The 24,517-nt window shown below is 47.9% G+C and overlaps 1 protein-coding gene across 1 annotated transcript in view; it reads right to left on the reverse strand.

Moving 5' to 3' along the window:
* CPNE9 (copine family member 9) overlaps positions 1 to 24,064 on the reverse strand; it is a 50,208-nt gene extending 26,144 nt beyond the window's left edge. The window contains exons 1-7 of the mRNA XM_083155948.1: positions 24,006 to 24,064; positions 12,882 to 12,985; positions 12,160 to 12,264; positions 10,767 to 10,808; positions 9,424 to 9,499; positions 4,266 to 4,319; positions 2,227 to 2,288 (exon numbers count right to left, since the gene is read on the reverse strand). Of these exons, the coding sequence (XP_083012074.1) occupies positions 2,227 to 2,288; positions 4,266 to 4,319; positions 9,424 to 9,499; positions 10,767 to 10,808; positions 12,160 to 12,264; positions 12,882 to 12,973 (431 nt within the window). The 5' untranslated portion in view covers positions 12,974 to 12,985; positions 24,006 to 24,064. The remainder of the gene's footprint in view (positions 1 to 2,226; positions 2,289 to 4,265; positions 4,320 to 9,423; positions 9,500 to 10,766; positions 10,809 to 12,159; positions 12,265 to 12,881; positions 12,986 to 24,005) is intronic.
* Positions 24,065 to 24,517: the final 453 nt, after the last annotated feature.

The raw sequence follows: 24,517 nt of genomic DNA on the forward strand, positions 1-24,517 counted from the left end.
CGCATCCATCTGCGCCGGGTCCCGGCTCCCGTTTACTGCTGCTAATGAAAAAGTGACACTTGGTAAATGGCTGCCCCTATACTGCAGACGAAAAACTGTCTGCGGTATGGGGGCAGCCTTTTTCCAAGTGTCACCTTTATGTATTAGAAGTGCTGCGGCTGCAGCAGTAGCCGGGACTCGGGAGAGCTGGGACCCGGTGCAAATAAAACCACCGGCGGCAGAAGGCAACTAGTGAGTAACAATAGTCCCGCAGCCCCCCCGGCACCCACATACCCTCAGCGCCTCCCCGCCACCGCGGGGGCTGCGGGACGATAGTTACAGTGACAGTTAGTAATGTGATAGTTAATGTGACAGTTAGTAATGACTGCACCTGTGCACCAGCTAGGTGGTCTGGGAAATGTGACAGTTAGTAATGACTACACCTGTGCCCTAGCTAGGTGATCTGGGGAATGTGACAGTTAGTAATGACCTCACCTGTGCACTAGCTAGGTGGTCTGGGAAATGTGACAGTTCGTAATGACTGCACCTGTGCACTAGCTAGGTGGTCTGGGAAATGTGACAGTTAGTAATGACTGCACCTGTGCACCAGCTAGGTGGTCTGGGAAATGTGACAGTTAGTAATGACTGCACCTGTGCACCAGCTAGGTGGTCTGGGAAATGTGACAATTATTGGTACATGTGAGTTATCCGGGCTGCCGATTTTGTCCTTAAGTTTGGTTAACTTAAGGACACCCGACCGACGCGATGCCCACGATTTAGCTCCAAATCGGGGGCATCGCGTCGGTCGTGGCCGTTATAAGGGGCTGCGACGCGATGCCCCCGATTTCCCATAGACAGTAATGTTAAAAGACACGATATCGGGGGCATCGCGTCGGTCGTGGCCGTTATAAGGGGCCGCGACGCGATGCCCACGATTTCCCATAGACAGTAATGTTAAAAGACACGATGGACCCGATTTCCCATAGACAGTAATGTTAAAAGACGCGATGGACCCGATTTCCCATAGACAGCAATGTTAAAATAAAATTACAATGTGAAATTGGGCAATATGTTTTTAAAAAAAATGTTTCATGGCCCCCCACCACCGTTAACGCCACCCCGCTATTGACGCCAACCCGAAGCGTGGCGAGCGAAGCGTGGCGAGCGCAGCGAGCCCGCGAGGGGCGGCGGTACGCGTCCTCCGACCTTTTCATGCCCTACTATCCACTAGGGCGTGGAGTGAGAATAGAATAGTGTGGCGAGCGCAGCGAGCCACCGAGCCCGAAGCGTGGCGAGCGCAGCGAGCCCCGCGAGGGGACGCGGACACCTGTGAAGCCCGCAAGGGCACGCGGATACCGGTGAAGGTGTCCGCGTCCCCTCGCGGGGCTCGCTGCGCTCGCCACGCTTCGGGCTTGGTGGCTCGCTGCGCTCGCCACACTATTCTATTCTCACTCCACGCCCTAGTGGATAGTAGGGCATGAAAAGGTCGGAGGACGCGTATTGCCGCCCCTCGCGGGCTCGCTGCGCTCGCCACGCTTCGGGTTGGCGTCAATAGCGGGGTGGCGTTAACGGTGGTGGGGGGCCATGAAACATTTTTTTTAAAAACATATTGGCCAATTTCACATTGTAATTTTATTTTAACATTGCTGTCTATGGGAAATCGGGTCCATCGCGTCTTTTAACATTACTGTCTATGGGAAATCGTGGGCATCGCGTCGCGGCTCCTTAAAAGTAAAAAAGTCCCAGCATAAAAGTCCCAGCATGCACTACTACTCTTTGTTTTTTTTTAATTAGGAGAAAACCTTAGCAAGGACATATTTATCAACTGTGGCTTATCACAGAGTTAAACTACATCTCTTTCTCATACATGCACAAACACAGAAGGTAGCATACTAGCTTTCAAAGCTTTTGCTTTGAGCGGGCTTACTAGTATTAAATGATCCATTCCGGTCTCTGCTTAACTTGGTCCTTCCAAAAACTATTAATTTAATTTCATGTCTTTTCTCTTTAATTTTTTAATAGTAAAATCAATTTTCGGGCTGAGATATTTCAAAGCTTATAGAAAGTGGAGAGAGATAAAGTACCAACCAATCAGCTCCTGTAATTTTTCAAACAAAGCCTGCAACATGGCAGTTATGAGTTTATTGATTAGCGCTTTATCTATCAGCTCTGTAAATCCCTTTAGAGTATGATACATCTCCTGCTTAGAATTAAGATACAAAGGAAAAAGGTGACAAAGTTGCTTACCCTCCTTTGATGTAATCCAAAAATGTATACTCTGACTCCGCCTTAAAAGACAGAAGTGTCACCTATGAAACACAGAGGAGATTAAGTTATCATTGTATCCATCACTCACCATTAGGTTTCTTCAAACACTCACCTATAGGTTACTTTATACTGGTATAGTTTTTAAAAGGGGGTGTAGCCATGTCACAATTGGATTTCGTTGTGTCCCCCATGGAAATGCTCATCTACCTTGCAGGCATGCCTAGTTCTTTCATAGTGCTATGCTCCTCATTACCCAACTCCCCTCTCTCTCTCTCTCTCTCTCTCTCTCTCTCTCCATAAGACCCTCTTTGAAAACACCCTCTGCACAGAAGCAGTGTACAAGACATACCTCCCAAGCCACATGGCCTTCATTAATCTGATGTGGGACAACCATTGATTTTCCAGATTCGATGGAAATACTTTTCCATTTGATGTCGGTATTGCGATGGTCACCATCAACACATACTCATTTCCCTTGGCTCCTATGAAAATTGAGTACTTCCAGTCAGCTGGGGACACCTGGAAGCACTCCAATGTGCTGGGTTCCACTGTCCATGTGTAGTCAGTGGCAATCATTGACTGTTACCTGCATGTAGCCATGGCAAGGCATGTTATGATGGCATCAAGGCTACCTCTATTCAGTAGCTATCTTGTGATGGAAATCCCTAGGCTAATGTACCAGTGGGCAATACAATGCCCTCAAATCAGTCCCTTCCACAGTGGATCCAATACAATATCGAGAGAGATTATGTATCTGATTGTGTCACGGTAATGCCAAGATATATAAGTGGTTCCCGACCTGTGTACCTAGGCACCCTGGAGTGCCACAAGACAATTGCAGGGGCGCCTTGGGGTGGTGGTCCAGGACCAAAACAAATAATTTATGGTCAAAGTGACAGGCAAACACGGAGACTGCTTATGTGGCATATGTGGACAGGTCAAATATGTGGACAGGTAAAACCACAACTATGTCTACCACCACATAACTGGACAGAAGGGTGACAGGTATTCACAATACTTTATAAACTGTATATATTTAATTTATCAGTAAGAAACTTTGTACTAGTGCTGCCTTGATGAAATGATGATACTCTAGAGCGCCGTGATTCAAGAACGCTTGGGAACCCCTGCTCTGCATATAAACATACTATACACGAGTCCCTTTAAATTAAAAGTGTCCCTTTAAATTAAAATGTATACATCCTCTCTGTGTTTTGGTGTAAGTTTATGGCACCACTATCTGCAGCATGAACAGGACAATGGCCCTTATTCTGGTTCACTCCTTCTGGCAAATTCCTTCTTAGATGGACAAAACCATGTGCACTGCAGGGGGGCAGATGTAAAATGTGCAGAGAGAGTTAGATTTGGATGAGTTATTTTGTTTCTGTGCAGGGAATATACTGACTGCTTTATTTTTACACTGCAATATAGATCTCACTTTGAAGTAAAACCCCACCCAAATCTAACTCTCTCTGCACAAGTAACATCTGCCCCACCTGCAGTGCACATGGTTTTGCCCATCTAAGAAGGAATTTGCCAGAAGGTGTTGACCAAAATAAGGCCCAATGGCCCTTATTCAGATCTGATCGCAGTACAAATTTGCACTGCAGGTGGGGCAGATGTAACATACGTATGCTGAAATCTCAACTGCAGTGTAAAAATAATGCAGCCAGTATTTACCCTGCACAGAAACAAAATAACTCACACAAATCTAACTCTATCTGCACATGTTACATCTGCCCCACCTGAGTGCACATGGTTTTGCCCATTTAGAGAACAATTTTTTACTGCGATCAGATCTGAATAAGGGCCAATATATGCACTGTGTAATTGTGAGATAACAGTTTCACCTACCCCCCCCCCCCACCCCCTCCTCACCACTACCCCTACCCCCTGTATCTGTGACAAATAGACATACAGCCACGCAGTGGCACGCAGTGGAGATGATATATAGTACTGTCCTTTGGAATGTAGTGATTGTATTATAAATCCAGTGGGTCTTTTAAATGTTCACTCACTGTTCCCGAGTTGATATATTTCTTCTTTTTGCACTTCTTTTTCGGATTTAATACCTAAAGGAGATAAGAATGACACGTCAAGGATGCCCCCCTGCAACTGACAACAGAGGAACATTCATCTTCATTAGCGCAGATAGGAGGACATTCATCAGTGGGAGATAGAGCTGGGTCCTGTTCCACCTCTGGACTCGCAGTCACAATTAAAGTGACACATGTGGAACATCACGGTGAATGCTCAGAATAATGGCTGCTGGAAGAGGAGGGGGTTGCATGGGGGGGGGGGTTAATGCTGTTTAGTGCCTACTCCTATAAAGTCACACACTTCCCCATGACAGCAGTTGTTTTGCTATTACAAATACGATTCAATGTATCAGCGTAACTATAGAGTGTACAAGGTGTGCCAATACTATGGGCCCCATCGGCTTAGGGGGCCTGGCCCCAGGTTGTATAGTTGCATACCGATTTCTCAGATTTGCCTGCTAAGCAATTGGGTCTGATCCATCGCCCAGCCTGAATTGTGTGATATTACATTATCAGTGAGAGGGGAATGTAGTTAATGTTATAATAGTAAGGGGGTGCTGTAATGTGGCATAATTTGACCTGGGGTCAGTGTAATGTGGCACAATATGTATTGGAGGGCACTGTAATGTGTTATAATATGATCTGCTCATTGTAATGTGGAGGGAACGATAATGTTACATAATATGAACTGGGACACTCTAATGTGGCACAATATGAAATGGAGGCACTTAAGTGTGGCATAATATGAACGGGGGACACCGTATGTCATAATGTGAATTTGGGGATACTGTGTAGCATAATGTGTACTGGCAGCCCTATTGTGTGACATCATGTAAACTAAGGAACTACAGTACGATGGTTCATATAATATACTAGGGCACTAATATACGGCATAATATTAACTAGGGCACTAATATACGGCATAATATTAACTAGGGCACTAATATACGGCATAATATTAACTAGGGCACTGATATTAACTAGGGCACTAATATACTGCATAATATTAACTAGGGGACTAATATACGGCATAATATTAACTAGGGCACTAATATACTGCCTAATATTAACTAGGGCACTAATATACTGCCTAATATTAACTAGGCACTAATATACTGCATAATATTAACTAGGGCACTAATATATGGCATAATATTAACTAGGGCACTAATATACGGCATAATATTAACTAGGGCACTAATATACGGCATAGTATTAACTAGGGCACTAATATACTGCATAAATATTAACTAGGGCACTAATATACTGCATAATATTAACTAGGGCACTAATATACAGCATAATATTAACTAGGGCACTACTATACTGCATAATATTAACTAGGGCACTACTATACTGCATAATATTAACTAGGGCACTAATATACTACATAATATTATCCAGGGCACTAAAATACAGCATAATATTAACTAGGGCACTAATATACGGCATAGTATTAACTAGGGCAGTAATATACTGCATAAATATTACCTAGGGCACTAATATACAGCATAATATTAACTAGGGCACTAACGTACGGTATAATATTAACTAGGGCACTAATATACGGCATAATATTAACTAGGGCACTACTATGCTTCAGAGAACGAACTAAGGCACTGTTATAGGGCATAAAATGAATAACTGCTGCGGAGAGGTGTCTCTCGAGAATCAATGGGATTGAGGCCTTTTTATTATGTTGCTATGGGGTCCACACCGTTCTGGTTATGCCCCTGATTAAATGGCCATGCTTTATTACCAACTTATTGCGCTAGATTTTCAAGAGGGTTTCCAGCAGCTGTGATATGGCTGATTGTTATACTGCATGTCAAAAACGGGCTGTTGTGATAGACAAATCGCAATCGTTCTGTTCACCGCCAACAGACACAGTACACAATGCAACAGGAGGTGTCTATTATAAGCAGATCCCTCCTGCTGCAGTAGTGATCTGGCCTTAGCTTCTCTCTCCCGCCATCTTGTGGTTGCAACACCCGTAGTGCCGCGGAAGCCACCAATCACAAAGGCACATCTGAAACAGGTCCAGGTAGGCATAAAAGGTAAGACTAGCCCATCGCCGGCTACCGCAAACATAATTATCGCATATGCTGTAACATATGCGATAATTATCACAAAAGTCAGCTCTGGCATTAAGAGCTGTCTTTTGCATTGATCCGGTGATGAGTGGCGGGTCCCGGCGGGTCCCCCCTCTCTCTCTTACCTGGCTGGCCAGCTGCTGCTGCAGGGGGGCTGGCTCTCCTCCTCCCTGCACCTGGAAGAGGATGTAAAGTGCAGGGAGGAGGAGGTCACATGTCCGGACACAGGTGAGGGGGGGGTCGAGGCGGGGGGCGGCGGTAGGTCGATGAGGGGGTTGATTTTGCGTTAGAAGCCCACAGGCTTCTATGGGGCATCGCCAGATTTTTCTGGTGATGCCCCACGCCACGGTAACCCGGCGGGGGATGCTTAGAGCATCACAAAATGCGGTAAAAACCCTGATAACAGGGTTTTTACCGCATTTTTAGCTTAGAGAATCTCAATGAGTCATAGGGCTAAACTGACTAGAGGTTGGTTTTGCCGGGTATAAAAACTGATGGAACTGGCGCGTTTCGAGGGATGGTTCATGGTAAATGATGTAGTCCAGCGCTGATAAGTGTGGTGTCCAATATAATGAATAACTATAGTAACGACAGGATGTGTAAGATACAGACAGGAGTTCTAAGTACAGATATTTCTCTTGTATCAGACTCGGGCTGCGAGGAGGAGACTATAATACGTTTAGCCTCACTGCACAAACTCCTGTACTAACTGAGAATAATGAGATACTGAGCTGATTAATCCTCTCTCTGCTCAGAATAAACAGGCGGATAATACTTTCATCTGTATCCACATCTCATCCGAGTGTCAATAACACAATCAATGTCATACAGCCCCAGTTCTGTCTGATTGGGTACTGCGTGCGGCGGGGTATGTGGATAGGTTCCATACCACTGCGCTATGTAGAGTAGCCAGACCCGGTGGCGAAACTAAGGAAGGCTGCAGACTAGACAGGTGGACACAGGGCACAATATCAGGGAAGAATAAATATATACAGTAAATATAGATTATACATATACATGTATAAGAGACTTTGGGGGTGATTCAGCAGCGATCCATCGAATGGTGGCGAAGGCGCACGCATATGTAAAAGTGGTCCACACCACTCGTACATATGTGTGTAGATTTCCTGGGTATTTGGCGGGCAGCTGACATCCGGTTATCTCATGAAACATTGGGCGTTCACATATGGTAATGGCTCAGCCCGGCACCCCACGCTCCCCTCTCCACCCCACGCTCACAAAGCTGGGTACACATGGGCAGAGCGCATAAGCAAAACATCATTCCCTGTGCGAATTCGCGGACGAATTAGTCAACCAGAATAAGGGCCTATGTGTGGTACACATGGGCACCTGAAGTCTAGGGGCCCATATCGAACACACTGCAGCAATTATTTTCAACACTTACCCTCATGAGAATGGGGCTAACTTAACACCACAGCTCAGATCAGGGGCATAACTAAAATATTGCTATGGGGCCCATAATCTTTAATCATACGAACGGTGGCCAATGGCCAACCCGCTCCCCGGAAAAAAAAAAAAGTATCTCCTAAAATAAAAAAACAATCTGAAGATACAGCTCATTTATTATAACACTATAGGAAATAAAAGCTTATTTTTAGACTGTGATTGACATTTTATGGCTCTGATTATCTAAGATTGAGCTTTCCCTGTTCTTCTCTACAGAGAGATGTTTCACGTTCGTGTAAATAAGCAGCAATAATTATCTGCCGCGCAGAGTAAATGAATCCTCGATGCTCCCCGGTTATCACAGCAGCACACCTGACTCCCTGTGACTGCACAGTGCTATTCCCCATGCAGCTTCTCCCACTTATTATCATACTCATTTACCTGGGCTAAATGACGGCATTCATAGTACAGAAATGTCAGTAAATGGGATCTGTCACCTCAGAGATGGGTCCGTCTTCTGATGAGATCATTACCCAAAAGACTGCAACCCAACATCTCCCTCCACCTTCCCACTCATTGATACAGTAATACTGTATGCAACAGGGCAGTGGCCTAACTACTGCAAGGCAGCCCCAGCAGCCGCTTGGGGGAGCAAGCAGCAGTGGGGTCTGTGTGGGCGCCGGCACCCACCCAACGCACTGACATGCTGCTGCCTGCCAAAGCCTACTGACAGAGCACTGGAGGCGAGTCAGCCGCATCGCGGGTGGGGCCATGGCAGAGATGTCAAATCCCCCCCCCCCATTGATTCAATTGACTGTACACAGAGCCGGCTATTGGCTACTGTGTACAGGATGGGCGGGCGGATGGGCGTGCTATGGCGGCCTGGGAAGCGTCGAAGCCAAGGGAAGCAGCAGTGTCTGCTGGTCTCTCTTCCTCTCTCCTGCTTTAGCTTCTGCTTTATGCGTGTGACGTCATCACGTCACATGCTGGGGGAATATGCTGGAGAGGAGCCTGGAGGGGGGGGGGCACAAACTTTTTGGCAGGGGGGAGCAAAATGTATAGTTACGCCACTGCAACAGGGTTCTGCGGTAAGGAGGCTAAGGTTCTAGCGGTCACTGGAAGAACAGGGGCCATATATAAATGTATTAGACAGGCTTTGAAATGACAGTACTCAATAAGGGTAATGTTACATGACAGATTACATGACCAATTTTTTTATTTTAAATTTATTTTATTTTTGAATGTTAAATGCAGGGCTTAGAAAGCAATGATACAGTCCTGGGTGGAGGCTGAACTAGGGATGGCAAACATTGCCTTTGCCATCAATGGCAAAAGTGCAAATGACCATCGATAGTGTATTTCTATTCAATGGATGACCATCGATGTTTTTACATATTCATGGTCCATTTTCTTTGATTGATTGGCCCGTGTGTACAGGGCTTAGCGCTCTCTGCACATGTTACATCTGCCCCACGTGCATTGCAGCATGTTTTTTTTTTAAATGAACCAATTTGTTCTGCAATCAGGTATGAATAAGACCCTTAGCGCCTAGACTTGCTGAGGTTCCTGCAGGCACAATGGGGGAGTAACACAGAAATAAAGGAGACCGTTGTGTAGTGTACGGACAACGCTCTCACCTCATATACACTGAACTGACTCTGGCCTCTGGACAGCTCCCTGTAACTCGTCGTAAATTCCCCAATGAAGTCGTGACTGAAAAATATTAAGGAATCAAGGCGTTAGTTGTCGGCAATATATACGTCACCAGATTTATTGGAACACCAATCAGCACTGAGCTTTACGAATAGCACTATTTTATATTGCTGTGTGAGGACTTGTCCGCTCTTCTGAATATAGCTACATTCCTCCATACGTTATATACAGGTTATAGACAGTATTTATGTGGAATATGCATCAAAGTTTGGAGAGAGGTAAATAAGCAGCCAATCCCCTTCTAACTGCCATGTTACAGGCTGTGTTTGAGAAATGACAGTTAGGAGCTGACTGGTGGTACATTATCTCCACCTATGTTATCTCTCTCTCTACACTTCAGTCATACTTATCTACCCTCCCGGATTGGCTGGGAGGGACCCAAAAATTGTGTGTTCCCCCCCCGACCCCACGGAAGGGTGGACAAGCCTCCTGCATTGAGCAGGGGGCCCTGCATCAACTCCCGCACCCCCAGCGGCGTAACTATAGCACCGCAGCCCCCGCCACCGCGGGGGGGGGGGGGGGGGCGCTGTGCATGTGGGGGCACCGGGGGCTGCGGTGCTATAGTTACACCCCCCCCCCCCCCCAATCCCCCGCAGACTTACCTATCTCGCTGGTCCCGGCGGCTCCGTTCTTCTGCTGAGGACCACCACAAAATGGCCGCCCCCATATAGCACACAGTTCTCTGAAACTGTCTGCTGTATGGGGGCGGCCATTTTGTGGTGGTCCTCAGCAGAAGAACGGAGCCGCCGGGACCAGCGCGATAGGTAAGGCTGCAGGGGATTGGGGGGGGGGGGTTTGCATGGGCGGCGGGGGATTGGGGGGGGAGGGGGGTTTGCATGGGCAGCGGGGGATTGGCGGGGCGGCGGCGGGGGGGGTCGCCCAAAACTTAGTTACGCCACTGCGCACCCCCTCCCTCTTCTGGTCAAATACCGGTATCCACGGCTCTTTGGGGATGGGACGGGGCTAAAATGATGCAAATCACATCATTTAGTACCACCCCCTCCCCGAAGAGCCGCGACTCAGGGCATTTTCCGGAATGGGGGCGGGGCTGAATGACGTTCTTCTTCAATATGTATCAATGATGAAAGTTTAGCTGTAATGTTGAATAAGTCTTTTGCTGTTATTCATTGGATATCGCTTAACACTTTCATGCCGCCCTCCGGATTGGTTACGAATACGTTTTGTTGGCAGGCACCGTGGTCAGCCACAAGATGCAGTAGTTTGGTGGCTACATGAGACATGGTGGTATAGCAAAACATTAAATTACCTTCCTCCCCTGTCCCAGTCATAGACATCCACCTTCACCGTTCTGTAAGGAAGGAGAGAATGTGCATTATATCTTATCTTACTAAGATGGGCTAAGACCATAATGACCTGTAATGTCGCCGTACAGTATATAGGAAATATAATTATTTTTTTGCACAACATTTTTTATTTGAATTGATATAACAAATGTGAGCGATGCCGGCAATTTTAGTGGGTATTTTGCGCATCTCTCCCAGAGATGTTGGCGCTCAAAGGGTTAATACTTTAACTTGACATGAACCTAATGCTGGTCTTTGGAACCGCCCATGTTAGATCAATATGCAACTGTGTGCAACTCAAAATCAGGCCCTATCAGGAGGGATCCCGCTCCTGCAACAGACCCCACCCCCTCAACAGACCCCGCCTCCATGTGGGCTGCTTCCAGATATTTCCTGGGCTGGTTTTCCATGCCAATCTACCCCTGTCCAGGAGGCTCCCAAATATTATGGAGTCCTTCCGAATCCCCATCAGAGAGGCCCCTATCCCGTATACCGTTTCAGTTCAGTGGTGGAACTTGTGGGTGGTGAGCCTTGGGTGCAAACATAATTCCCCCCTCCCCTCCCACACACCCCTAATCAACCCCAACCCAAGTTCACAATATGCAACATGGTAGTGGGTGACAGGGAGAGGCAGAGGGTGACCAATGGTAGTTCCGCCTCTGTGTTTCAGCACAGAAGACACCCTTAGAATAAAATACAGAAGATTCTGGACATTCGTTTTATTAATAAAGAATTTGGGGAAATCCCATTGCCATATATCAGTGTTTCCCCAACTCCAGTTCTCAGGGCCTGTTTTACAGGCAGGCCTCCTCTCAGAGCCACATGTGAGTAATAAATCAGTCAGTCAGTAATAAGTCCACCTGTGCTCCAGCCCGTGGCATAGCAATAGCCCTTGTAGACAGTGCAGTGGCTTGGAGGCGCTAGGTAGGTGAGGATGCTGGGGGTCTGCTAGGACAAGTACTGCACCACTGCAAAGACCTGCAGATCCACTTGTCCTCAGTCCTGTCACGCCTGCCCCCATTGAACATATATCTCCCAAAATGGCCGCCACCTCACAGGAGAAAGTCTTTAAGGATGCTAGGACAGACGTCGGCCATTCTTTTTTTTTTTTGGGGGGGGGGGAGGAGGAGCATTTTGTAATGAGAGCAGGTGCTCCCAAAGCGGCCGGAGGAGGGTGCAGAGGTTATTGTTACGCCATTGGCTTTAGCACGGAGATATGGAAAGCAAGCACTGTTAGGGTGTCCTAAGGACTGATATTGGCTGGGAAACACTGACGTACATTATAAAAGTGAGAAAAATAAATGATATTTATAAGTGTTAATTTACAGATGAAAAGTAAGTCCAGGGGTTCCCCACCTGTCGTAGTCACCATTGCACAAGGCTCGCACGGGGATGGTGAACGGCTGCCAAACAGGATTCAGTGTGTTTTTTACAACTTCTGTCTTGTGACAAATAGTGAACCTATACAATAAAAAGCAAATGTGTTTTCATATATTCATTACATTATTATCTCTGTACACAAATCTTCCAACGTTCCCAATGGCAGAATCTGAATAATTTAGGCCACACCCCCGGTGTCTACTAACCACACCCATTTTACGATAGGCCACACCCATTTCTGTCGACCACCATCTAGGACCATTGTTATACCGTAGGCACCAGAATTTGGTGGCTGCAGTCTCTGCAAGTACCCAGAATACTTCAAACCCAAGACTCATGCAGCCGATGTACTGGGACTATCAAATATAATTACAGAAATGGTTGTGGCCCTGACAACCTATGGCAGTTCTGTTTGACAACCAGAGCACAGTGCATATATATATTCTGTATATAGCAAAGCAGATGCGATGAACTTTCTAGGAAGAGAACATGTATTCATATTATTTATTTTCTAAGTGATCACCGCTCTTCAGTCTGTTTGCTGTTACTAAGCAGCTACTTACGCCAATTTGCACATACCAGTGGCTGCACATATACTGTAGTACTCGCCTACTTACTACAGAGCGCTGGATCACAGGTGGTCACTGCACCAGAAACACTGCGTCTTGATAATAACACATATCAGTGGATGCACTTACGTGCCGTCCTCGTTACTGCGGTAGAACACAAGGAAAGGGTCTGATTTGCCGAAGAAGTCTTTCTTGTCCAACTTGTTAGCGCACAGCTGCATAGTAACAATGTCCTATAAATGGAAATCATACTGATTATCACCACGTTTTCTGAGGTCGCTATAATGAAATACAGTGCGTCGCTGAATCCTCCTGCAGCTATGAAAAAGTTGCATTTTTAGAACTGTTTTTAGTTGACAAATAATAGACACAATTGGCAGAAGGATTTGAAGGCTACGCACATAGGAGACGATTCGGACCCATTTGTTACTGGCCGAATTGGGCCCGTCCTTGATGCTCAGGGTTTGTGCTTGGGCGACTATGCGCAAACCCCGTGAGCGAACAGCTTTGGCGAGTTTCACACTTGCCGGGGCCATTAGGTCCGGGAAGGGCAGACAAGGGTGGGCAGGGGAATGCCCAGCGTTTTATGTGCATCCCCGTGAAAATGCTGGGAGTTCACCAATGGCCGGCTAGCTTACCACCCCCAAACTCCAGCTTCCTGCCAGTTAAGCACCGTCCGCCTTGCATTTACGATCCATACGCAGTTTCTGCCGCGAATCGGTATCGCATATGCATGCTACGATACGTATGCATGCACAGGCATTCAATAATCAATCGCTCTGTGAATCCACTGATCAATAATCAGCTCTGAGTCCGGCCCATAGCACACATTCCTGGGATTCGGGATCGATAAACTGTCAATCCCAGGATTGGCCTCCTGATGGCGGAGCAGGCGTTCAGGGACCGGTGGAGCGGCGTACTAGAACCGGCGGACACAGCGGAGAGGGTGTGCCAGTGCGTGGCTGAGCAGTGTGACCTCTGACATCCAGGCAGCGGCTGAGCCAATCGCATCTCATCCAGGCAGAAAGGGATGAAATGCTCATCCTGAAATTGAAATCCCGGCCAAAAACGCCAGAAATCCCGGGATCCCACCGATTTCAATCTCGGGATTGGCATCCTTACCCTCAATCTCCCTCTTTAACTTGAAACCGTCTCTCAAGACCCACTTCTTCATTAAACTCAGCCACCTCTCACCCTAACCTTCTGTTTATGCTCACTTCTACCCCATTTCTCTCCTGTCTGTCTGCCCCTCCCCTTTAGAATGTAAGTTCTCATGAGCAGGGCCCTCTCTCCTCATGTCCTTTTCTTAGAACATATCTCTGCCACCCTGATAATTGCGTCAGTGTCCTGTCTCGTCAGAACTGTCTTTATTTACCATGTACTTGTCCTACATTGCCCTGTACTGTAATTCGGTATTTCATTGTTTTATTTTTTTGATTATTTATGTGTTGTTAGGTTCTGCGGAACCCTTGTGGCACCATATACATATACAATAATAATATAAGATGAAATGTGTTGGTGAAAAGAGGTTACTGTATATCCCCAATACTGATATTACATCTTCAGTAACGGTGAAAACATCTCCTTAAATAGTGCATGTAAGCAGCCATCTGAATGTTTTAAAAACATGTTTTAATAAAGGTATAAAGATATATTTTCTATCGACCCCCTAGCTGGTGCACAGGTGCAGTCATTACTAACTGTCACATTTTCCAGACCACCTAGCTAGTGCACAGGTGCAGTCATTACTAACTGTCACACTTCCCAGACCGTCTAGCTAGTGCACAGGTGCAGTCATTACTAACTGTCACATTTTCCAGACCACCTAGCTGATGTACAGGTGCAGTCATTACTGTCACATTTTCCAGATCACCTAGCTAGTGCACAGGTGCAGTCATTACTAACTGTCACATTTCCCAGACCCCCTAGCTGGTGCACAGGTGCAGTCATTACTGTCACATTTCCCAGACCACCTAGCTGGTGCACAGGTGCAGTCATTACTAACTCACATTCCCCAGACCACCTAGCTGGTGTGCAGGTGCAGTCATTACTAACTGTCATATTTTCCAGACCATCTAGCTGGTGCACAGGTGCAGTCATTACTAACTGTCATATTTTCCAGACCACCTAGCTGGTGCGCAGGTGCAGTCATTACTAACTGTCACATTTTCCAGACCACCTAGCTGGTGCGCAGGTGCAGTCATTACTAACTGTCACATTTCCCAGACAACCTAGCTGGTGCACAGGTGCAGTCATTACTAACTATCACATTTCCCAGACCACCGAGCTGGTGCACAGGTGCAGTCATTACTAACTGTCACATTTCCCAGACCACCTAGCTTGGTGCACAGGTGCAGTCATTACTGTCACATTTTCCAGACCACCTAGCTGGTGCACAGGTGTAGTCATTACTAACTGTCACATTTCCCAGACGGATGTGGGACCAATGTTAGACAGCACTTACATAGACAGCCATTACATCGACACCATTAGTTCGACAGCTCAATAGGTCGACATGCTTTTAGGTCGACATACCATTAGGTCGACATGTCATTAGGTCGACAGCTCATTAGGTCGACACTGCCATTAGGTCGACAGTGTCTATGTCGACAGTCAAAAGGTCGACATGGTTTTTTCACTGTTTTTTGGCCGAAATGTCGACACAGTCAACATGGACACAGTTTGAAGTGAACCGCAGCCCCTCGCATCGCTCGCTTCGCTCGCAATGCTTCGGGCACGGTGCCTCGCTGCGCTCGGCACACTATTTTATTCTCCCTCCACGCCCTAGTGGATAGTAGGGCATGTCGGCTCAAAAAACAGTGAAAAAAACCATGTCGACCTTTTGACTGTCGACATAGACACTGTCGACCTAATGGCAGTGTTGACCTAAAAACATGTCGACCTAATGAGCTGTCGACCTAATGAGCTGTCGACCTAATGACATGTCGACCTAATGGTATGTCGACCTAAAAGCATGTCGACCTATTGAGCTGTCGAACTAATGGTGTCGATGTAATGGCTGTCTATGTAAGTGCTGTCTAACAATAGTCCAGATACCTTCCCAGACCACCTAGCTGGTGCACAGGTGCAGTCATTACTAACTATCACATTTCCAAGACCACCTAGCTGGTGCACAGGTGTAGTCATTACTAACTGACACATTTTCCAGACCACCTAGCTGGTGCACAGGTGCAGTCATTACTGTCACATTTCCCAGACCACCTAGCTGGTGCACAGGTGCAGTCATTACTAACTGTCACATTTCCCAGACCACCTAGCTTGGTGCACAGGTGCAGTCATTACTGTCACATTTTCCAGACCACCTAGCTGGTGCACAGGTGTAGTCATTACTAACTGTCACATTTCCCAGACCACCTAGCTGGTGCACAGGTGCAGTCATTACTAACTATCACATTTCCCAGACCACCTAGCTGGTGCACAGCTGTAGTCATTACTAACGGTCACATTTCCCAGACCACCTAGCTGGTGCACAGGTGTAGGCATTACTAACTGTCACATTTCTCAGACCAGCCAGCTGGTGCACAGGTGTAGGCATTACAAAATGTCACATTTCCCAGACCACCTAGCTGGTGCACAGGTGCAGTCATTACTACTGTAACTCAGATTTTCAAACATGCTGCATTCATTTCTCACCAACACATTGTATAGATCCACAGGTGGCCTGGAAAACATGACCTGTTGGTAGATATTGAGGACCGATTTAGCTACCCTGCTCTACTGTTTAGTTTTGTTGTTTTAATTAGATTTCATTTTGACTAATAGATTTGTATCATGTATATTCCACATCAAAATCGTTACTGCTATATACATTATATTATATAAAAGAGAGACACGTGCAATTATCCTCATTGTCGTCTTGTAAGGAGCGCTTTGATTGCTAGTTTAGTAACCACTGTACTTGTGCAATGAGAATTCCTCAGGTGCGATGAAGTGGTCGTGGCTGATGATAATTGCTGGGAATTATGGCTTTTCTTACACCACACATTGCAGTGCCCTGTACTAGCCTGGCAATCAGAGTACGTCACGCTGCCAATATCGCGCTCTCCCCACAGTAAGTCCTAGCTACGGATTCCCTGATCAGCGATCTGATACATCTAACGCTTGGATTATTTTCAATCAAAATACTGTCTACAAAGCTTCATCGTGTATCAAAGTGGAAACAACTTTGTAGATCTGTATGTCCTGTCTCAGACGGGGAATTATCTTCTTGAAGTGAAAATATTATTTATTTAATGGGAAGGCTTTAGGTGGACTGTATGCTCAGTAACCCAGGCACATATACTTCTGCTCTCTCCTGGTGTAACCCAGGCACATATACTACTGCTCTCTCCTGCTGTAACCCAGGCACATATACTACTGCTCTCTCCTGCTGTAACCCAGGCACATATACTACTGCTCTCTCCCGGTGTAACCCAGGCACATATACTACTGCTCTCTCCCGGTGTAACCCAGGCACATATACTACTGCTCTCTCCTGCTGTAACCCAGGCACATATACTACTGCTCTCTCCTGCTGTAACCCAGGCACATATACTACTGCTCTCTCCTGCTGTAACCCAGGCACATATACTACTGCTCTCTCCCGGTGTAACCCAGGCACATATACTACTGCTCCATCCCGGTGTAACCCAGGCACATATACTACTGCTCTCTCCTGCTGTAACCCAGGCACATATACTTCTGCTCTCTCCTGGTGTAACCCAGGCACATATACTACTGCTCTCTCCTGGTGTAACCCAGGCACATATACTACTGCTCTCTCCCGGTGTAACCCAGGCACATATACTACTGCTCTCCCGGTGTAACCCAGGCACATATACTTCTGCTCTCTCCTGGTGTAACCCAGGCACATATACTACTGCTCTCTCCTGCTGTAACCCAGGCACATATACTACTGCTCTCTCCTGCTGTAACCCAGGCACATATACTACTGCTCTCTCCCGGTGTAACCCAGGCACATATACTACTGCTCCATCCCGGTGTAACCCAGGCACATATACTACTGCTCTCTCCTGCTGTAACCCAGGCACATATACTTCTGCTCTCTCCTGGTGTAACCCAGGCACATATACTACTGCTCTCTCCTGGTGTAACCCAGGCACATATACTACTGCTCTCTCCCGGTGTAACCCAGGCACATATACTACTGCTCTCCCGGTGTAACCCAGGCACATATACTTCTGCTCTCTCCTGGTGTAACCCAGGCACATATACTACTGCTCTCTCCTGCTGTAACCCAGGCACATATACTACTGCTCTCTCCTGCTGTAACCCAGGCACATATACTACTGCTCTCTCCCGGTGTAACCCAGGCACATATACTACTGCTCCATCCCGGTGTAACCCAGGCACATATACTACTGCTCTCTCCTGCTGTAACCCAGGCACATATACTTCTGCTCTCTCCTGGTGTAACCCAGGCACATATACTACTGCTCTCTCCCGGTGTAACCCAGGCACATATACTACTGGTCCATCCCGGTGTAACCCAGGCAAATATACTACTGCTCTCTCCCGCTGTAACCCAGGAAAATATACTACCGCTCTCTCCCGGTGTAACCCAGGCACATATACTACTGCTCTCTCCTGCTGTAACCCAGGTGCATGTACTACTGCTCTCTCCTGGTGTAACCCAGGCACATATACTACTGCTCTCTCCCAATGTAACCCAGGCACATATACTACTGCTCTCTCCTGCTGTAACCCAGGCGCATATATTACTGCTCTCTCCCGGTGTAACCCAGGCACATATACTACTGCTCTCTCCTGCTGTAACCCAGGCGCATATACTACTGCTCTCTCCCGGTGTAACCCAGGCACATATACTACTGCTCTCTCCTGCTGTAACCCAGGTACATATACTACTGCTCTCTCCCAGTGTAACCCAGGCACATATACTACTGCTCTCTCCTGCTGTAACCCAGGTACATATACTACTGCTCTCTCCCAATGTAACCCAGGCGCATATACTACTACTCCCTCCTGGTGTAACCCAGGCGCATATACTACTGCTCTCTCCCGGTGTAACCCAGGCACATATACTACTGCTCTCTCCTGCTGTAACCCAGGTACATATACTACTGCTTTCTCCCGGTGTAACCCAGGCACATATACTACTGCTCTCTCCTGCTGTAACCCAGGTACATATACTACTGCTCTCTCCCGGTGTAACCCAGGCAAATATACTACTGCTCTCTTCTGCTGTAACCCAGGCACATATAATACTGCTCTCTCCCGGTGTAACCCAGGCACATATACTACTGCTCTCTCCCGCTGTAATCCAGGCACATATACTACTGCTCTCTCCCAGTGTAACCCAGGCACATATACTACTGCTCTCTCCCGGTTTAATCCAGGCACGTATACTACTGCTCTCTCCTGCTGTAACCCAGGCACGTATACTACCACTCTCTCCTGGTGTAACCCAGGCAAGTATACTACTGCTCTCTCCCGCTGTAACCCAGGCACGTATACTACTGTTCTCTCCCGCTGTAACCCAGGCACGTATACTACTGCTCTCTCCCGCTGTAACCCAGGCACATATACTACTGCTCTCTCCCGCTGTAACCCAGGCACATATACTACTGCTCTCTCCCGCTGTAACCCAGGCACATATACTACTGCTCTCTCCCGCTATAACCCAGGCACATATACTACTGATCTCTCCTGCTGTAACCCAGGCACATATACTACTGCTCTTTCCTGCTGTAACCCAGGCACATATACTACTGCTCTCTCCTGCTGTAACACAGGCACATATACTACTGCTCTCTCCCGCTGTAACCCGGGTACTACTGCTCTCTCCCAGTGTAACCCAGGCACATATACTACTGCTCTATCCTGCTGTAACCCAGGCACATATACTACTTCTCTCTCCTGCTGTAACCCAGGCACATATACTACTGCTATCTCCCGTTGTAACCCAGGCACATATACTACTGCTCTCTCCTGCTGTAACCCAGACACATATACTACTGCTCTCTCCTGCTGTAACCCAGGCACATATACTACTGCTCTCTCCTGCTGTAACCCAGGCACATATAATACTGCTCTCTCCCGCTGTAACCCAGGTACTACTGTTCTCTCCCTGTGTAACCCAGGCAGATATACTACCGCTCTCCTGCTGTAACCCAGGCACATATACTACTGCGCTCTCCCGGTGTAACCCAGGCACATATACTACTGCTCTCTCCCGGTGTAACCCAGGCACATATACTACTGCTCTCTCCCGGTGTAACCCAGGCACATATACTATCGCTCTCTCCCGGTGTAACAGCACATATACTAATGACTCCCAGCACACCTCATCACCTAATGACACCCAGCACACCTCATGACCTAATGACACCCAGCACACCTCATCACCTAATGACACCAAACACTCCTCTCACCTAATGACATCCAGCACACCTCATCACCTATTGACACCCAGCATACCTCATCACCTTATGACATCCAGCACACCTCATGATGCCTAGCACACCTCATCACATAATGAAGCCCAGCACACCTCATCACCTAATGACACCCAACACACCTTATCACCTAGTGACACCCAACACACCTCATCACCTAGTGACACCCAACACACCTCATCACCTAATGACGCCCAGCACACCTCATCACCTAATGACACCAAACACTCCTCTCACCTAATGACATCCAGCACACCTCATAACCTATTGACACCCAGCATACCTCATCACATAATGACACCCAACACACCTAATGACGCCCAGCACACCTCATCACCTAATGACTCCCAGCACACCTCATCACCTAATGACGACCAGCACACCTCATCACCTAATGACGCCCAACACACCTCATCACCTAATGATGTCCAGCACACCTCATCACCTAATGACACCCAGCACACCTAATGACGCCCAGCACACCTCATCACCTAATGACGTCCAGCACACCTCATCACCTAAGGATGTCCAACACACTTCATCACCTAATGACACCCAGCACACTTCATCACCTAATGACACCCAGCACACCTCATCACCTAATGACACCCAACACACCTCATCACCTAATGACGTCCGGCACACCTCATCACCTAATGACACCCAGCATACCTCATCACCTAATGACACCCAGCACACATAATGACGCCCAGCACACCTCATCACCTAATGACACCCAGCACACCTCATCACCTAATGACGCCCAGCACACCTCATCACCTAATGACACCTGGCACACCTCATCACCTATTGACACCAGGCACACCTCACCACCTAATGACACCCAGCACACCTCATCACCTAATGACGTCCGGCACACCTCATCACCTAATGACACCCAGCATACCTCATCACCTAATGACACCCAGCACACATAATGACGCCCAGCACACCTCATCACCTAATGACACCCAGCACACCTCATCACCTAATGACGCCCAGCACACCTCATCACCTAATGACGCCCAGCACACCTCATCACCTAATGACGCCCGGCACACCTCATCACCTAATGACGCCCGGCACACCTCATCACCTAATGACGACCAGCACACCTCATTACCTAATGACTCCCAGCACACCTCATCACCTAATGAAGCCCAACACACCTCATCACCTAATGATGTCCAGCACACCTCATCACCTAATGACGCCCAGCACACCTCATCACCTAATGACGCCCAGCACACCTCATCACCTAATGACGCCCGGCACACCTCATCACCTAATGACACCTGGCACACCTCATCACTTAATGACACCTGGCACACCTCACCACCTAATGACACCCAGCACACCTCATCGCCTAATGAATAAACAGAAAATGTTTAATAATAACGAGTTGTGGGTACAATGCTGTGATTCATATACATTCATTAATTTATATTTGATGTTCTGCAATAAAGTTGATCTCATGACAGATTGGATTAATATTATCGGTCTGATTCAGACGGACCTAAGACCTGCAATTTCTTATGCTGGCTCGGTTCATAAATGATCCTCTGGGGAATGTTTAGGAAATGGCACCTGATCATTCGGTCTGACCACAACATTTAAAACGGCAATAATTTTAAGACATGCTGGGATTCACACGTAATATAAGTGCCGGTTTAAATTTCAAACCCGCAAAGCCGCCGCTTTGTAAATGCATCCCTTAGTGGGTGCTGCTTACAGGATGCGATGAGCATCCAGACATTCAATGCACCAATATCGGCATCCCACCACCGGCGCCGGAACATCAAGGATCAGGAAGCCGATGCCAATATACGGACAGCCGGCATTCCGATCAGAAAGTATACAGGCAGGCTAGCGTGCATCCAGGAAAGGGGGAGGGGTAGATTTAGAAACTAGTGGGGGAACTTAGATTTAGGCTGCTGGGGGGGTGTTAGGGTTATGGCCCCCATACACTGGGTCCGATTTGTCCTTAGGACAAGTCAGATTAGTTTGCCCGGCAGCTCGGTCTGCGTGGCAGGCAGTGGGGTCTCTCAGCGGTGCTGGTCAGCGGGTCTAGCGGATGGGAACTGCGTCAATAGTGCTATTCGCCGGGTGGCGGCGTGGAAAGCGCTGCTGAATTTGAAAGTACTGGCCGGACGCTTCCCGCGTCACCACCCGGTGAATAGCATGGGAAATGCTGCTGAATTTGAAAACACTGGCCGGATCACCATCCGGCCAGTGTTTTAAAATTCAGCAGCGCTTCCCGTGCCAACGCCCTGCGAATAGTGCTATTCACTTTAGTTCCCATAAGCCGAACCCGCTGACCAGCACCGCCGGGAGTCAGAGCCCCGCTGCCCGCCACAGCCTGGGACCCCGCTGCCCGCCCCCCCAACCAGCTGGCCGGACCCTGCAGCCCGCCCTCCGCTGCACGTATCGGAGGTCCCAGGACGAATGGTCTGATGGGCAGCAGATCCGACCACCTGCTCGGGTCCGATGCGCATCGGACCTGAGGGGACATCCAATCGAGCCGATTTGGGACGATTTAACGTCCCAATTGGTCGAAATTTGCTGAAATCGGCTTGGTGTATGGGCACCTTAAGGGTGTCTACCAAGCCCCTGTTGGGATTCCCGGTTTTGGAATGTTGGGGGTCAGACTTTGGACCACCGGCATCCTAACCACTGGGATTTTATTATTATTGTTTATTTATGTGGCAGCTCAAGGGTTCTGCAGCGCCTGATAATTAACAGATGAGCGAAAAACAATTAAATAACGAATTACAGTACAAGGCAATTTAGGACAAGTACATGGTAAATAAAGACCGTTCCATCAGGGGACAGGACACTGACACAAGGGTGGCAAAGATATATTCTAAGAAAAGCACATGAGGAGAGAGAGCCCTGCTCGTGAGACCTTACATTCTAAAGGGGAGGGACAGACAGACTGGGGTGACACAGAAGGGGAGGGGCAGACAGACTGGGGTGATGTAGAAGGGGAGGGGCAGACAGACTGGGGTGACACAGAAGGGGAGGGGCAGACAGACTGGGGTGACACAGAAGGGGAGGGGCAGACAGACTGGGGTGATGTAGAAGGGGAGGGGCAGACAGACTGGGGTGACGCAGAAGGGGAGGGGCAGACAGACTGGGGTGACACAGAAGAGGAGGAGCAGACAGACTGGGGTGACACAGAAGGGGAGGGGCAGACAGACTGGGTTGACGTAGAAGGGGAGGGGCAGACAGACTGGGGTGACGCAGAAGGGGAGGGGCAGACAGACTGGGGTGACACAGAATGGGAGGGGCAGACAGAATGGGGTGACAGAAGGGGAGGGGCAGACAGACTGGGGTGACGCAGAAGGGGAGGGGCAGACAGACTGAGGTGACACAGAAGGGGAGGGCAGACAGACTGGGGTGACACAGAAGGAGAGGGGCAGCCAGACTGGGGTAACACAGAAGGGGAGGCACAGACAGACTGGGGTGACACAGAAGGGGAGGGGCAGACAGACTGGGGTGACACAGAAGGGGAGGGGCAGACAGACTGGGGTGACACAGAAGGGGAGGGGCAGACAGACTGGGGTGATGCAGAACGGGAGGGGCAGACAGACTGGGGTGACACAGAAGGGGTACAAGTTAGCATAAACAGAAGGTTAGGATGAGAGATGGTTTGATGGATCTTGTATATATCCAGTGCTAACATACAGTACATTTGGGTGACTCTCTGGCCTTAGGTCACACGAAACAATTCTGCATTTGCCATCATCAGTATAATACAATGGAGCGGCACAGCCTTTGTGTAACTCTGTGTGAACCTGTCCCATTGTATACATACCCGACAATTGCTGAGCTCCTCGGCTGATAAGATTATGGTCCCACATTTCTTTCCCGGAATACCCCTGGGTGAGGAAAAGAAAATACATATATATAAAAGAAGAAAGACTGAAAACACAACCATTTATCAACAGAGACAGCTGATTTCTTCTGCTTATTGAGACCCAGAAAGGATGACAGATTGAGGTCTAAGGCCATTGTGCTGTAGAAGACATGCAATTACTGTCTGTCTATCTATCCCCTCTAAGGTCCACTGCTGCCCCTTTAAAGCTTGTTGGGCGTAAATGACAAATAAACCAGTGAAAATGGAATGCAGTGTCGGCAATCCTACCGAGGACGGACCCGGGCAGGGAGAACACTTTTCTCCGCTTTACCCTCCGCTCCTTCCCAGCATCTCTCTACATTTGCTCTTTCCTTGATTCAAACAAACAAAAAAAAAATGATTTCCCTTGTTCACGCTAAAATAAATCTTCGTGACCCTCTGCTGCTTATATACGAGAAAGCGAAACACGG

The sequence above is a fragment of the Crinia signifera genome, chromosome 8 (assembly GCF_055691185.1).
Source record: "Crinia signifera chromosome 8, ASM5569118v1, whole genome shotgun sequence".
Taxonomy (NCBI): Eukaryota; Metazoa; Chordata; class Amphibia; order Anura; family Myobatrachidae; genus Crinia; species Crinia signifera.